General features: G+C 51.6%; 1 protein-coding gene and 1 pseudogene across 1 annotated transcript in view; one reads left to right on the top strand and one right to left on the bottom strand.

The window, feature by feature from the left end:
* Positions 1-15,058, bottom strand: part of ZC3H4 (zinc finger CCCH-type containing 4) — a 37,250-nt gene extending 22,192 nt beyond the window's left edge. Inside the window, 1 exon segment of the mRNA XM_036302856.1 lies at positions 14,907-15,058. Coding sequence (XP_036158749.1) covers positions 14,907-14,920 — 14 coding nt within the window. The 5' untranslated portion in view covers positions 14,921-15,058.
* Positions 6,864-7,596, top strand: LOC118652767 (annotated as a pseudogene).
* Positions 15,059-16,462: the final 1,404 nt, after the last annotated feature.

The raw sequence follows: 16,462 nt of genomic DNA, 5'->3' as shown, positions 1-16,462 counted from the left end.
GGACTAGAATTCTAAGAAGAAAAGTGACGAGGTTCTGTGGTCAAGTTAGTTGAGGGACTCCCCACCTTGGGGAACCACAATGCTTAATGCTGTAACAGAAGTTCCAAGTCCTACAGTCAAGAAACCTGTACATCTTGGCTTCAGGGCACTTCTGAGATGCACATGACCACAGAGGCTGCTTCTGTCACGGAACACGGACCAGCATCCCTCCCAGGCGCAGTGGCCTGGGGTCGCCACTGGGCCCCAGAGCTATGGATGTTCCCTGTGAGCTGAGGGTGGTAGCTGTGCACAGTGGAGAGAAGGCCATGCTTCTGATCCAGGGGTGGCCTGCAGATTCCTGGGCCCTACCCACAGGCAGGCCCGAGGAAACACGAGTGACAGGCTCTGGGGTCTGGCCCACACCCTCAGCTCCATGGCTCTGGGCTGGAGGCAGGGGGGGGACTGAGTGGCTAAAAGGTGTGAGGGGAAGGGTCCCAGGCCCCAGACCCCCTGTGAGGTCCTCACATGACAGCAGTCAGAGTGCCTGCAGAGGGGTCAGCCCCCACCTGCAGCTCACCCTGTTTCCCAGCTGACTTGCCTCACTTCTGGGTATCCCTTCTGGCCCCCCAGTCTAGATTTTCTAACTTTTCCACTCCCCCCAATACCACCCTACCCTAGTTATTAAAAAACAGAAACGTTCTCCTGACATGACGGATGCTGCGAATAGGACTCTAAATGTCTAAATATCTATGGGGTATGGGGTGGGAGGGTTGGGGATAAATAGGGTTAAGAAAGGAATAGCTGGGAAAAGAATCCAGTTTTTGAGCCAAACCCACAGACACAGTACTCACAAGCACAGAAGCTGGTTTTTAAAAAATAAAAATTAAAAAATTTTTAAATGTTCTCAAAGTTCCTCATGCATGACATGGAAAAGTATGTATGAGGGCATAAAAAAATGACTTCTTTATCAATTAAACAGGACCCAAACCAAATGAAGATAACAGAGCAATGTAATGAAGGGACCCAAAAGGCTACCAAAGGGAACTAATCTGGGCAGAAAAGGCCTCGGCCGCTCAGATGGGCCCAGGGTCGGGGTGGAGATAAGCTCATCAGGCAGCTGGCCCGGGAGTGCCCGGCTCTCTCAGGCTTTGTGGGGAAACGACGAACTGACGACTTCTCCGAGGACCTTCACAGACCTTCCACTGTGTCGCTCCCTTTGTCTGCCTTGGTGCTGCTCCCTAAACATCAAAACCTTCAAGAAGGGCTGTGTACACTCTCATTCCCAGTTCAGAGGGGTCAGATCAGCTTAAAATAAGTGGCCCAGCCCCACCAGATACCCCAGCAGAGGTCAAGGGCAACTCTCAAACACAGAATGCTAGACACAAAACTTGAATGTTTCAAAGGAAACAACACAGAGAGATGACCCATGTGCTTCTCATGTTGTTTCCTTGTAAAGGGCCAGGTTGCCCTGGGCTGGCCCCACAGGAAGACGCCCAGTAAACTCTGGAGAAGGCAGCATTCCTGACAAGTGAGGCACCTTCCGGGTGGGGTGTGGCCCACAGAACGAGGGGTGGCACCAAGCAAAGCTCTCCCGGGACGAAGGCAATTCTGCTGGAATGGCCTCACCCACAGCAAAAGTGCCACTTGACTGGGGAAACTGGTTTTGGCCAGCTCACCAACCCAAGGGAGACGCTGCTATTCAATGGCATGGCCAATTCCTGCTGTCTGGAGTTGGGGAAGTCACTGGGAGAGTGGTTTCTGGAGACAAGAAGATGTGTGCCTGAGGGGAACACTGGGGCGGGCCAGGTGACCTCACCTCAGAAGAAATACCGGGAGAGCCAGACAGACTAGACAGGCAGACACACAAGGGAGCTGGGGAAGGCCCAGAGACAGATCGGAGAGGTAGAGGCTGGTATCCGCGAAGAAAAGCTATAAAGAGCATCCCTCTCAACACTTTAGTCTGGAAAGGAAAAAGCTGAGAGGGACACGGGCATAAAGTACCCAGAATCCCAGGACAGGGATGGAGGGAACATAGTTTGAGAGGAACTGCCTAGGCTCCTAGAAGTCCAGACAAAAGACATAAAGCCCAAGACTGCCAACAGCAAAAGAGCTTTCCGGAACCAGGAGGAAGCCCGCAGAGCAGAAGGGATAGTGGGACGCCATCACCCTTTGCTTTCAAATAGGAGGGAGAGTAGGTGAGGGGGGACTAGTGGAGGTCAGACAGCCGGGGGTGACACGAAAAGCACCAGAACTGACTCGTTTCCCGCCCCTAAGCCCGCTGTGCTTCCTGATCAGTGAGGCGGAGGGGAGACCTCTCATCCACCGCCTACTTAGTGCCACAAACATTTCTGAGCATCTTCTCTGTGCCCGGTCCTGGAGCACCTCCTTTTCTGCATTCTCCAAATAGGAAACGATACAAATTACAAGAAATCCAGTCCACAAGGAAGCCTCTGTGATACAGGCCTCTGGCAGCCGAGCCAGGGTGGCTGGCACCTCCCGACACTCTCTCACCCGTGCCCGCTCCTGGGCAAGGACCCCGGGCACAGCAGGCGAAGGTCTTGCCCAGGGGCAGCTTAGGCCTCCATCCCTATCCTGCTGCTGCACATTGATTTAGACCAAGGCACAGGCTGCTCTACATCTGACACCTGCGGGTGGGACCGCAAAAGACCACCAAAGAGCTCCAAAGCCTTTGCCATCATCAGGAATGATCGCAGAAGCAAGCCTTTCAAATGCCAAAGGACGTACCCAGACAGGTGCACGCCACAGACTTTCAGCCAAAGAGTTCTCTGCATTATCTGTATGAACAGCCCCCATCATATCTGGGCTGAGACACTACCATAGGACTTTTTCACACAATGTTTTACAAAACGGGTAGTGAATACTGGAACCTTTGTTTCCTTAGATTTGGGAGAAGCTGAAAAATAAATAGGATTTAAAAAAATCTCTGGTGATTTGTGAAGGGGAACAGGATACTGGAGGGGACACTGGGACAATCACGTTCGATTGGCCACTGCGCATTCTCAGTGCCATCTGGCCGCCCCATGCTCTCAAAACTCCTCAGAGCCCTAGGCAAACTTCTGTCCACCTGAGAGGGTGCCCTCTGCTAACAATGGGGAGTCCCAGCTAAACGTCCTGCATGCATACGGGGCCTATTTCCTTCGGACTGTTCAACAGAAAGAAAATCAAACTAAGCGGGACAGGTAGAAGCCTGAGGGCCACCAGAAGGACTGCACAGGGCAGTCTCCACAAAACAGCAACCAGGGTTAAGCAGCGCCACTTCACAGGCTGCCAGCAAAATCCACGTCAGAGCGGGATTAAATACCGAGGGAGCACGCTTAATAGACTGTGACATAATCCCCCAAGAAAAGTGGGGAAGCCCCGCTGCGCTAATCATTTCAATCAAGCTCTCTTGAGACCAGCATGCAGGAGGAACCCTGCAGCGTTCGGCCTGGGCAGAGACCACCTTATTCCCAGAGCAATGCCCCAGGACGGCTGCAGCAGGGCCGACCGCCCTGCCCGAGCCATCAGGGACAGGAAACCAGCCGTGCCTGCAACAGGCACCTGGGAGGCACTGGGAAGAAGTCACCACCTTGCCTAGAGTCAGATCTGCCTTTCAACTCCTAGACTAAACTTCCGGGGCAGTTAAGTTTCCATTAGCAGAGCTGGTGACAGCCAGCTCCTCCTCTCAGGTCAAAGACTATATCTGGATGCCCCTTCAGCCACAGGACAGAGAAGCATGTTGGGTTCAAACACATACCATGGGCTTGGCAAAGACAGTACTTTTTCCGAGTTTCAAAGTAGGCCGGCCCCACCTACCAGCCTACAGATTTGGGCATCTGGTTTTTTTCTGCAGACCAAGTAACTCAACTAGTTCTTCCTCTTCCCCAGAGTATACTCTTGGTATATATAACCCCAGCCTTGGTTTTCTCATCTGTAGAATGGGATAACTATAATACCCACCTCAAGGGGTTAAAGGAGATAATATGGACAAAGCCCTTGACATGGAGGCAGGCACAGAGTAAGTATCAGACAAACAGTAGCTACTGGTTTTAAGAACCAGCTAGCATGAATGTACCTCTGCAGAGATTAACTCTACATTACTGGCTGAATGCTCACTGGAAAGCATTTCTCTAAGGAAACGCTACAACTTCCCCTTGGGACCACTGCTAACTGCTGGCCAACAAGGTCCCAACTTCTCTTGATCCAATACCATCCTCTCCTAACAAATCCTGGTGAAACTGACAAATGGACATCTCCCCTTTTTCAGCTCTAATCTAGGCGGTACCAGAGAGTAATAACCAAGTGGCTGACCAGGAGGGAAAGGCGCAGGGAGAGCTGAGCCCTAGGGAGAAGGGACAAAGGTGCCTCACACAAATAAAGCTTGGCAACATGGAAATTCTCCAGTCGAGAGGGATGGAAGTTCAAAGGGGCTTGGGCTTGTGAATCCACCTGGCTTAGAGAGGGGGGAGGGGGGAGGGGGGAAGGGGGAGGGAGGGGGGGGAAGAGAGAGAGAGAGAGAGAGAGAGAAAACAACAAAGATGGAAACTCATGGGAGCAGTGGCTATTACCTGAAGATCATGAGAGCCCTTGACAAGAGACGGCTAGGTTAATGTGAAGGTCAGGGTTACGACCATTAACTGCCCAAACTCTCAACAAATTGCCTGGGTAGGCTCTGAATGACCCATTAACTAGGGACAAAATTACGAAAATTACAAGGAAGCTCTGCCTCTTCAAATGTTTAAGGAACCCCAAGTCCGACCCTGTGGGACAGTCGTTTACTAGGATCGAAGGCTTCCTTTTAGAAAATTGGCTCAGGGCTCGTGCCTGAGACCTCAGAAGGCCGAGACCTTCCCTTGACTTAAGACATGAAACAGCCCTTGGGAGGGGAACCTCACTGAGGGATTTTCAGAGGCAGGAAATTCTTGAAATAAACCTCTGGGTCTTGCACATGTTTTTCAGTGTCCTTACAACCTAGGTTCATCGACCAGAAATCAAGAGCAAATGGGCTCCGTTCCTCTCTTTCCTTCAACACTCCCAGCTGTGGTCATAACTGGCTCTGTGACACCGCACTATTTCCACGGTAACACGCTCACATCACGGATGCCCCCGGGGCTGCAAGCACAGACCAATGACAGAAGAGAAGCCCAACCACCAGCAACCCGGGTCAGCAGCTCGCTGAACGCCTCGCTTCAACAAGAGCAGGACAGCCTGCCCGGTGCCAGGACCCAGGCAGGAACACGCCTACTGCCAAAAGTCAATGTGGGGGAAATTGGAGAAATCCGACCCCGGACTGGGTATTTGAAATATTAATGAATGTTCATTTTGTTAGGTATGATTATGGTGAAACGAGGTAAGATCTGGGAACTGCTTTAAACTATGCAAGGGAGATGAAGGTAGGTGAGATGAACCAAAACTGGCAGAATGTATATCGTCGGTCAAACTGGGAGGTGGGTATATGGTGATCTATGATACTATGCTCTTTTCTCTTGATTGTTAGAAAATGTCCATAATAAAAAGCTTTAAAAGATGCCCTAAGTAGGGACCATCTCAGCAAGGTAATGGGAGTGTCAAGGTCCTAGGAAGTTAAATTTCCAGCAGAGAGCTGGAGTCCTGGTGGGCGGGCCTCACCTCTCTGCCCTGGTTTCCTTAACTACACCACCTGCCCGGGTACCTCAGAGTCTTATAAAGTCCAGTGCCTAAACCCTACCTAATACATGACAGAATGTGGGTAAACATTTGTTGAATGAATGCCTGAATGCATTAGTGCAGCAGGAAGTATTCATTCCAAACATTCTGTAGCAGCAACTTCCATGCAGGCACCAGGCGGCTGAGCTCTCCCCGCTTTACCAAGCTCGCTCTGAAACCCATTTACAAACCTATTCCACGGTGATTCATTTAGTCTGTCCAATTTACAGAAAAGCTAACTGAGGCTCAGAGATGGGAAGAAATTTCACCCATAGGATCAAAGCAGGAAGAAGCAGAAGCGGAGCCAGAATCTAGGACTTTCTAACTCCAGGCCCAGTTCTTAACTGCTACCCTTGAAACAATTAGAAATTACCTGAGGAAGAGTAATGTACTAATCAGGCCAACTGATAAAACAACTCCTCCCCTAAATTTTACAACTGAGTTGGAAAAAACAAGACAGAAAACTTCCTAAATAAAAGTGTTCCAAGAAATGCCAAAGGGAGGTACTAAGTAAGACACTGGGCAAGTTCCTTATACACTCTGTTGCTCCCCTTCCAACTGTGAAGGGAAGGCAGTGGTGGGGCCCCAGGATGGATGGAATTCCTGTGGGAAGAATTCCCTGAGGCCACACCTAGCCCAGAACAAATGCTTCAGAGTAAGAACTATTCCTACGCAGACATGAGGCCAATACGGTCCTTGCAACCATCAAGTGCGGGGAATTGGAGCATTAAAAAATCTGACCAAAGACACTGGAATAGTTAAGGGAATAAGAAGTACACAGAAAGGCCCAAGGAATCCTAGTGAAAAACCAACGGAAGCCTAACCAATGGACACAGACAACAGGGGGGGTGAGGGCAGGAGTGGGGGGATGGGGGGATAAGGATACATATGTAATGCCTTAATCAATAAAGAAATTAAAAAACAAAAGAAACAAATGAGACTTATCCAAAGACGGACAGAAAGCAATGAGAATCCAAGGGAAAGAAATTCAAAGTCTCCTAAATGCTAGAAGGAATGCTTCACCCCCAAGTGAGTGTCCGCACTGGGGTTCATCGGAGCACACAACCCACTTAAACAGAACATTTCTGCAGAGCTTCAAACAAGGTGACCAAGGAAAAGCCCCGCCTGCTACAAGGATCTTAAGAGTCAGTGTCATAGTCTTTGCCTGAGTAGCTATTTTTCCACTCCCACTCGTTCTCTCGTTCTGAAAACAGCTCATGTGCTTGATAAAGGTCTCTCTCTGATCCAAGTTTCTCCAGACAATCAACCTCTGAAATCTGCTTCTCAGCAACAAAGAGTTTCTTAACCTTCTCACGCCAACGATGCTTGATTGCTTCAAGCTGGAAAGATGCTGGTTGGCGTCCAAGGACAAGAGATGTCTATCATTCCAGAGAGGAAAATCTAACCAGGACTTGTGAACTAGGACTTCTCCTTGTTTATAATCTTTTCAGAGGAATCAATGTGGTTTCATTCAACCAAGACAAAGTATTAACATTTTTCTATTAAAAGATACCTGGCCTATGACTTCATACACCACTAAAGAATTCCTTATGAAGGACTGCACTTGGTTCTTTGCAAGCGTACTTGATGCGAATTTCCAACAACCCGCAGCTGCAGTTCTGACAGCTTCACGATGATTCTATTGGCCAAAAATGCACTAAGTCGTCTCCCAGTTCGAAGCATTCAGCAGATAAGGGCAAGGCAGATCCACCAGAAATGAATACCAGATTTCCATGACAAATATGGTAACGACGTGTTAGCTATTGGAGCTTTTCTGTACTGCTACATGGACATATACAGCCACACAAATTGGAACAGAATGGAACCTGTCCCTGTTGGCAGAGTCACCCCAAAGAAATGGAGACATCTGTAATCATCCCAGCTGGTGTAATAATGAATTGTCTCAAAACCAACTCCTAATTGATGCCAAGTGAAAGCACTGTGTACCATTAAAATATGGGACGATTAAAGAAATTTAGTACATTTGAAACCTTTAAAAAACTTTTTAACTGCAATTATCTGTATACAGCTATTCACTTCTGGTCACCTGTGGGCTCCTGGAGGGCTGACAAGAAAGAGGCTGGCAGTCACTCCCAAGTTTCCTAAGCCCAGCACAGGGCCAGGTACAGACTGGGCAGGTGCTGGGAACAGATTCTACACACACACACAGCATCAGTGTCAGCATCCCACACCCTCTTTGTCAATGTCATCAACATAGACACTGGGTCATGTCTCCGGCAGCAACCTGGATCACTTAAAACTCTCACGAAGTCATTGAGGGGTTGTCTTTAGTTACAAACTCATTCACCAAGTGTTGGTGGAGCTTCCTGATAGGCCAGAGAGTGAGTAATGATAAACCATCCGTGATGGGTGTATCCAGGGAACAGATACAAGTAGCCACCGGTGGCCCCTCCACCCCAGGGATCCCGCCTGCCTCTGTTGCTGAGGCTGCGGTTCCCAGGATTGTTCTGGTGTCCTGAGCAATGGCAGGGCCTGGAATCCCAAGGAAACCTAAGCCCTGGTGTCTGCTAGGAAAATGAGGAGGGCAATTCTCCAAGCCACCTGCAACAGACAGTTAGCCAAGTGACACTGGCGTCTGGGCCCAGCTCCCTTGGGTCAGGCTATGTGGGAATGTTAGCTGCGATCCACTTCGACACTGGGCCTCGAGAGTCTCCAGTTACTTCTAATGAATGAAAATCCCTTCAATTTAAAGGCTCGAAAGCCCAGGCTTGGGTGTCTACATCCATTGGGAGGAGTGGAACGTGGATGCGGGAACCACAGCAGGTCCCAGAAGGGCAGTAGCACACCCCATTCTCTCTGGGGCCAATTTTAAAGGGAATACCTGTATTCCTTCCCATTCTTTTCCACCATCTCCACCACCACAACAAAAATGAGGACCACAGCTGCTGTGCAGACGGACCAGGCACTGGGCACATTATACCAGTGCAGGGGCCACAGATTAAATAAATACTTTAGGTTTGGCAGTTTCTGTCCCAACTACTCAATTCTGCTGTTTAGCACAAAAGCAGACACAGAAGACAGAAATGAATAGGTGTAGCTGTGTTCCAATAAAACTTTACTTACAACAGGGTGGGTGGGCTGGCTTTGGCCAGAGAGCCACAGTTTGCCCCATCCTATTCTATGTGTAGTGGTTCTCAAACCTTGACTTTGACCTACATCTCCTCTACATTTCTCTCAAAAGTTTCACGAAGTCACCTTGAACCTTTGCTGTACTCTGCTTTTTCTACCCTCTTCCATTTCATTTTTCAAAAGTAGGAGACAAATCAACAAATGGGCATCAAATCCCACTGATGGCTGCATGCTGCAGCTGGAAAAATACCATCCAAGATCCAGGACAGCGTATTCAGTATAGAGCTCAGCACAGGCCGCAGGGTTCTAACTCTGCCCCACACCCACCAGCTCTGTGACCTTGGACAAGTGGCTTCAGCTCTCTTTCAGTTTCTCAGCAGACAGCTGGCGTGAGCCAATGCAGACGCGCTCAGAGGGCCCCCGGCAGGACATGAGGATCTTCACGTGACAGTTCGGCACCGTCACACCTGTGGGAGGGCCAGGAAGCTGACAGACTGAGGAGTCTCCTCCAGCCTGAGTCCCACATTCCTGGCCTTTCCCCACTTCCCACCCTCCCTCCACCAGAAGAGGATGGCGCGAGCAGGCAGCAGCCATGCTGTATTCGGCTTTATGGCCTTGGGAGTTTCTGGGACAAGGGAACCAGGTGCGGAGCTTGCTGCTGAGCCAAGGTTTCTCTGACGGATCTGCCCGTGACCTAGCCACAGAGTGTCTGACCTTACAACTCATTTCTAAGGCATTTACCTCGCAGCTGGGTACTGGGAGCTACAGAAATAGCAGCCACTCCTTACTGTGGCCAGAAGCTGCAGACGGTAGGTCAGGCACGGCAAGGAAATATGAGGCCCGTTAAGGGCAGTACCAACCTCCGCCCAACTCTAAATAAAGTCCAAAGGAGAGAAGAGCTCCTTGCACCTGCCAAAACCTTTTCTGCCCCAAGAAAAGCACAGGACAAGCCTGGCTGCAGAACGGACGGACAAACCCTTAACTGACTCAGCCGAGTTACCATGGGTGGACGAATCCGAGAGCTGGGACAGTCCTGGCTCGTCTCTAAGAGGCCCTGGAGGGGGTAAAGGACTTGCTCAAGGTGATGTGACTACCTAACAGCAAAAGATGAACACAGGAAGGCAGTCAGCATAAGCTTTACACAGCATGACTGTTCTAGCATCTATAAGGACATGATGCAAGCAAGAAATGCCCTAAGATGGCTCCCACTTAGTTTCACCCCCGATCAGCTCCTTGCCGTTGAATAAGCTGACCAGAAACCTACAAAGAGGAAGACAAGACTTCCCTCAAGAACACACACGTTATTCTGACTTCTGTTTACCCACCGGCCTGCAAATTCTACTGACAATTTTTCTCTAGTAGGGACAGCAGGGAGACAAAGGAACCAAGACTCACTGAATGCCAGGCATTGCGTGGGTGTCCTGCATATGCCCATTTGACGGCAATGCCCCGAGCAGTGGGCGTTATCTGTGCCCACCATACACTGCAGGAGGGCTTATCTGCCTCCAAAGCCCACACTGCCCTTTCATACCCTGCTGCCCCTCCATGTTTGGAAGATGTCACCGCCTGCCTTACAAATAAGAGAGCTGAGTCACCAACAGGCACATATGAAATGACAAAAAAAAACACACAAGATCCTCTATCCAGAGCAATTTGGCCAGGAGAAGGCCAAATCACCTCTAAGCAAATAACCCCTGTTCTGCTAAAAAATTATTCCAGCAGCAGGATGTGACGACGTTCATCTTGCCATCAACTGAGTCAGAAATGCATTTAAAAACTGCCCACGTAACCTCGTATCGTTACTAAATGGAAAAAACACACACCGCACAGTCTTCAAAACAGCATCTTTGTGAACTACCCAAAGCAAAGCAGGTCTGCAGCGAAGACGAGGCCGACATGTAGAAACCCAAATCCATGAAACCTGCTCCCCCGACGTCTTACCTTAATTTATCCAAATGAACCTCAGATGCCGCCCAGACAATGAGGCAGCTTTTCCGCTCTTTCCATTAGGTTTTAATTATGAAACCGGCCTCAAACCACTTATTCTGACGGGATCCCCTCCACCTACAAGCGGACTGCTGCTACGGGTCCTTGAATCAGCTTATTAAATACCAACTGCCAGAAATCTCCGAATCCATCCTTTTCTCCCCTCCTCAGGTCAGAAACGTTGCCACGGTACACGCAAACGCCTTGCTCGTTTAGCAACTTAGCGATTTCGTTATTTGCTCTGAATTATTTTCTGTCACTCAACCTCCGAACCTGGGTCAGAACCACTCCCTCTGGTACGAGAAGGTATCCGCAGGCACCAGAATTAGGTGGTCTGGAACAGGGCATTCACAGAGGCCTGGCAATCGTTTCAGTAGCAATTTTCACCGTCGACGTATTGACTGCATCTGGATCTGGCCTATACAGGACGGTCCTGGGGCGCGATAGCCGCAAAAATGTTCACGGAATAAGGCAACCCTGAGACATCCGTTTCCCTTCTAGCAGCAAAGGGAAAAGATCTAAGAAAGGAGCAGAGGTCGAGGCATTATTAAAGAGAAACCGGCCCAATACAAAAACTGTCCATATCCAACGGGACAGGAGCAGACAAATTCAGAGTCAACCATTCATCTCTAACTTGCCAGGTACGCAACACCTGGGGAAAGCCTTCATTTCCCCGGGTGCCAAGTTTTCCCTGGGGAACAGCCTTCCTGGCAAAGGAAAGGCCACCTTTGTGGCTTCAGAAAGTAGCTCTATGTGAAAACAAAATGCTGGCTTCTCAAGATCAAAAAATTGAATGAAACCCTATCTGGGAGACAGGACAGAATGTGAAATAGAAAGCCCTTTTGGGGGGAATGCTATTATTTTCTTTTGAAGAGCAAATTTGAGGGGAATAAGAAAAACAGGGGCTTTAAGGACCAGAATATCCATGTTTCCCTGGTCGCAATGATTTTTTATTCTACTGGGAGATTTTTAACTGCTTTCAGAGTAACCTCTCCCCAGAGAATACAAAATTTGACAAGTGTATGAGAGTTGCCGTTAAATCAGGTATTCTGAGTGACACCCTTTTTCTTTTTTCTTTTTTTGCAACATCCATCAATTTGAATTTTAACTAATACCGGTACATCAGTTTTGGGAAGAAAAAAGGCAGTACTGTGACATTTCAAAAACAAAGGCTACCCAAATAGTCTGGCTGAATTACTGGGGTTTCTTGGGCTTGATACATGAGATTCCTTTGAGGATGTAAAAACAACAAACCCTTGTGTGGATATGCCTGAGCGCTTTTTAAATGTTTAGGGAAATGTTTTTAAATGCGATATAGGATTGCTCCACTTCTGAGAAAAGAAATCCTATTCCCTTAACATTTCAAAGTAAAGTTACATTAGCATCCCTCTGCAACTTCGTAGGTCCTGAACCTTGGAAGGTTCATCTATAGCACCGGGTTTCTGCACTTGGCTCCTGGAGGAGGAATTTCACCAAGGAGGGGAAACTTTAAATGCAATTCACTTTCGGCGGACCTTGCGCCCTGGAGAGTGTGTTCAGTTTGTGCTTCAGACATCTTTTTTTTTTTTTTTTTTTTTTTGCAGGACACTGTACTGTGTGGACATTTCTTTCTCCCACAATAGACTTTACACACCTAAGGTCGTCACTTCCCAGCAGTTAGGTTGTGAACACAATGAGAGGAAGAACGAGTGGCCCACGGAATTGCAATTTACATGTTTCCTCATCTGAATGCAGTGAACTGTCTCCTCTCCCAAGAACGGAAAAAAAGGAAACCTGATCTTTGGGAGTGGAAGAGGGCTGTGTGTTCAAAAGCTTCCTCGACCCAAGTATGTCAGGGACCGAAAGTTGGACAAGAGGGAAAACAGAACTTCACCGTGTTTTGTCTTTTAACGGGAGAACTTATGCTTGTAAAACACACCAGAAGTACAGTGTTTGGTTCTGCAAGTCATTTCTGTCGCTGTTTTTTCCTTGTACACGTAGAGAAGGGGGACTGGGGGCTGAGGGAAGTGTTCTCTCCACCATGACTGGGCGTGTAACACGTTGGCATCAACTTTTCACGATCAGGCATGTGCTTTCGAACAAAGGACAGTGGAGACAAGGAGAGGAGACTGGGTATTGACACTTTACAGATTTGGTGCTTCAACAGTACTTTACAAATGACTTGCTTAATTTCAACGTCCATCACCATAAGAGACATTGGAGTAAAATGAGAAAATGGGGTCTACTTGAACCACAGTCTTCTGGGGGGACGTGGGGCAAAGGGGAGGGAGAGCATTAACTTGAATGCAGGTATCATAAACCAAATTCAGTAACTCTGTCTCCCACAAATGGACTTGGAGTGTCCACTTTCTTCAAAGATGAGGGCTGGAGACAAAGCAATGAATTGAAATGACAAGAAGGTATACCATACCAAGGGCTTGAAAACATACATAGGGGCCTTTTACTTAGGTTTTTGTCATGTTACAGTAACACTTTTTTTTTTTCTTTTTTAGAAAACTGTGTACGTCCTATTTTTAAAAATTAAACATCGAAAGGATGTGCAACTATAAAAAAGGGCTCAACCGGGCTAGAATCCTGATTTGAACATACCAACTCACTCTCTCAAGCATCACTTTGATCTAAAGGCGAGGAGGAAGGCAGGCAGGAGAGGGACGGAGAAGAGGGAGATAATTGAATTACTCAATAAAAGAGGCTACTTACCATCCCAACCCATTGTAAGACATACACTTCTGACATAAGAGAGCTCCTGAGAGGTCGAGTAAAGCGTGTGGGCACCTCTGAGTAATGCACCTGCCCCCCGAGGGGGGCCCGGAAGCCCAGCGCGGGCTGAGCTGAGCGGAACAGACCTTTGCTAATCTATTTCCTGGAACTGGAGTCAGGCTGCGATGGGCTGCGATTCCCAGGACGATACATTTAATTAGAACAAAACAGAACCAAACAAAAAAACAAAACCAAAAAAAAAAAAAAAAAAAACATGGTTGTAAAAGCTCACCAAACTGCTGCACTTGTGTCTCTGAATGTGGGTGGCATTTCTTTTAAAAGGCAAAGTGTGGTCTGTGAAGGAGAAAGGGGAGGGGAGGTGGGAGTGGGGGGCAGGGCAGCCCTCGCTGACACCCCTGCCTGCGGGGGGGGGGGGGGGTAGGGTGCCCGCGGGCCCGGCCGGGCAGCGCCTGCACAGCATCTGCCAGGGCGCCTCTTCCTTCCCACCTCCCCCCGCCCCCCGCACCCCAGCCTCGCTGCAGCCCTCCTTCCATCTCCAACCCACTCTCTACCCCGCTCCCCACCCCGCGCTGGGGCGGGGGGCCCCGGGCGCCGGCCTCGCCCCGGGGCGCGCGGCGCCGGCCCGGGGTCCCCCTCCAGGGAAGGGCGCGGGGCGAGCCCCCTTCGCACTCAACACACGGGAGGGGGGCGCCCCCTTCGCCCCGAGCCACGGCCCCGGGGACGCTCCTTTCGGCTCCCGGAAGGGAGGGCGCCGCTTTTCAGCCCCAAAGAAGGAGCGAACCCCGGAGAGCAAGAGGGGGCCGACTTCCTCTTCCCCTCCAAGGCAGGGAAGCCAAGCCTCTCCCACTGCCCCCCAAAAAGCCCGCATCACCTACCTAAAAAAATAAAAGAAAAGAAAAAAAAGGGCGAGAGGAACCCTCCCTTTAGAGAAAAAACAAGGGGCAGGGTCTTCTTCCCCCCAAAACGGGAAGGGACTTCCATCCAAGGGGCTAGAGGTCCCCCCACCTTTTTGCCCTCCAGGGAACACCTAGGAAACACCTCCCGCCAAAAAGGGGGGGGGGAGAAACAGTGCAAGGGGCCCCCCATGTCAGGACCCCCCCAGGAGGAGGGTGGGAAAGGGACTGGACGAACCCCCACTTTCTGCCTCCTACGAACGCTGGGCTACCTCTCCAAGCAGGACGGGGCGCGCCTCCCCCGGGAGAAAGGATACCGCCGGGGGCTCGGGGGCCCCCAACTCCACACCCCTCCGCGCGGGGCTGCGGCTCGAGGTCTCCCCCGAAAAGGGGTCCGGGGGCCCCTCCCCCATCCCCTTCCCTGAAGCCAGGCGGCCGGCAGGCGGGCCCGGGGCTGCCAGCTCCGGGCGCAAGGGCAGCCCGGACCCCCCGTGGGCCTCCGGCGCCCCCTCCCCGGGGCGGGCGCGGGGGGTCCGGGGGGCGCCTCCTCACCTTCCCCTCAGCATGGCGCCCAAAAAAGACAGAGCGAGAGCGAGGGAGAGCGGGCGAACGCCGCGAGGGGGGGGACACGCATGAGGCCGGGAGAGAAAGCAAGCGAGAAAGAGCGAGCGAGCGAGAGACACCCACCGACCCCGCCCTTCCTCCTCCTCCTCCTCCTCCTCCTCCTCCTCCGCGGCCCGGCCCAACATGGCGGCCGCCCCCCTTCCTCCTCCTCCTCCTCCTCCTCCCCCCGGGGACGCTGCCCCGGCCGGGCCGGGGGCCTGACCTGTCGTCAGGGAGCGGGAGGCGGTGGAGGAGGTGCGGGGCGGCCGGGCAGGCGTCGGGGGAACACGGAGGAGGCGAAGGCGTTGATGGCGGCGATGGCGGCGGCGGCGACTCTGATGGCGGCGGCGGGGGGGTCCCGGGCGCGGCCTCCATCGTTCCTTTGGGGGGAGGGGGGTGTTAATGCACGAAAAAGGACTGCTTGGGCTTGGGCGTGGCGGGAGGGGGCACACTTCAGCTCTGCGGGCTCCTGACGGGAACGGGGATAGTATTTTTTTCGATTTCGGAATCACCTCTGCGCCGACCTCCGCGTCAGCCGCGCGGCCTAGGCCTCGGCGGGCCGCTCGCCGCCTGCTTTCTCCGCAGCTCGTCCCCGGGGTCACTCGCTCACGGGCGCGGGGCCCTCATCTGGGCGAGACGCCCCCTCCACACGCCCCCCCAACACACACACACACACCCGCGGACCCGGGAGTGGGACCCCGGAGTACAAGGAGACTGGTGGGTGGTTGGGTGTAATTAGCGCGGGCCGCGCGCGATTGAGCAAGCGAGGGGGAAGGGGGGAAGAGGAGAGCGAGCGAGGGGGGGTTAAGAAGAGAAGGGTTTTAGGGAGAAGAGAAACGGGCCGCGGAGACGGGCCGACTGTCTGTCTGTCTGTCTGCCCGCCCTCGGTGCCCCGGCTGTCCGGCCCCCGCCGCAGTCAGAAATTCACACAAAATGGCGGCGTGGCCTGGACAGACTGGGAGGCTGAGGCGGGAGGAAGGGCGAGGCGGGAGGGGGAACTGAGAGGCGGAGGCCGCGTCACGTGGCGGAGAGGGGGCGGTACAGGCCCCTTTCCCGAAAGGGCGGCGGAAAGAGCCGAGAGGCCGAGGGAAGGCGGAAAGAGCCGAAAGGCGCTGAGCGGGAGACAAGGAGAGGCGGAAAGTGTCGAAGATGATTATTGGGGTGGGGCTAGAGAAAAAAATGGGAGGTCCCTGAGAGCCGGAAATAACCGAAGCGGATCGGGACTGGGAAACAAGGAACTGAGGCGATCCGGAAAGAGCCGAAGGCGGCGTCGGGGTGGGTGGCAGGAGACGGAAACAGCCGAAAGAGGCGGTGCGCGGGTAATGAGATTTAGAAGGAAGGAGCTGAAGGGCTGGCTAGGGAGGCGATTAATTAAGAGAGTAAACGATTTCTGAGTAATTCGCCCGAGAAACAGCAGGAAGAACCGAAAATTGCTAGCTTGAGGGAAAGCGGGAAGAGTAGAAAGTTTTAGGTGGGAGGATGGGAGGGGAGGAAATCGGGCTACG

This window comes from Myotis myotis, unplaced genomic scaffold, assembly GCF_014108235.1.
Source record: "Myotis myotis isolate mMyoMyo1 unplaced genomic scaffold, mMyoMyo1.p scaffold_m19_p_34, whole genome shotgun sequence".
NCBI classification, from domain to species: Eukaryota; Metazoa; Chordata; class Mammalia; order Chiroptera; family Vespertilionidae; genus Myotis; species Myotis myotis.
This window is presented reverse-complemented; position numbering and strand designations above follow the sequence as displayed.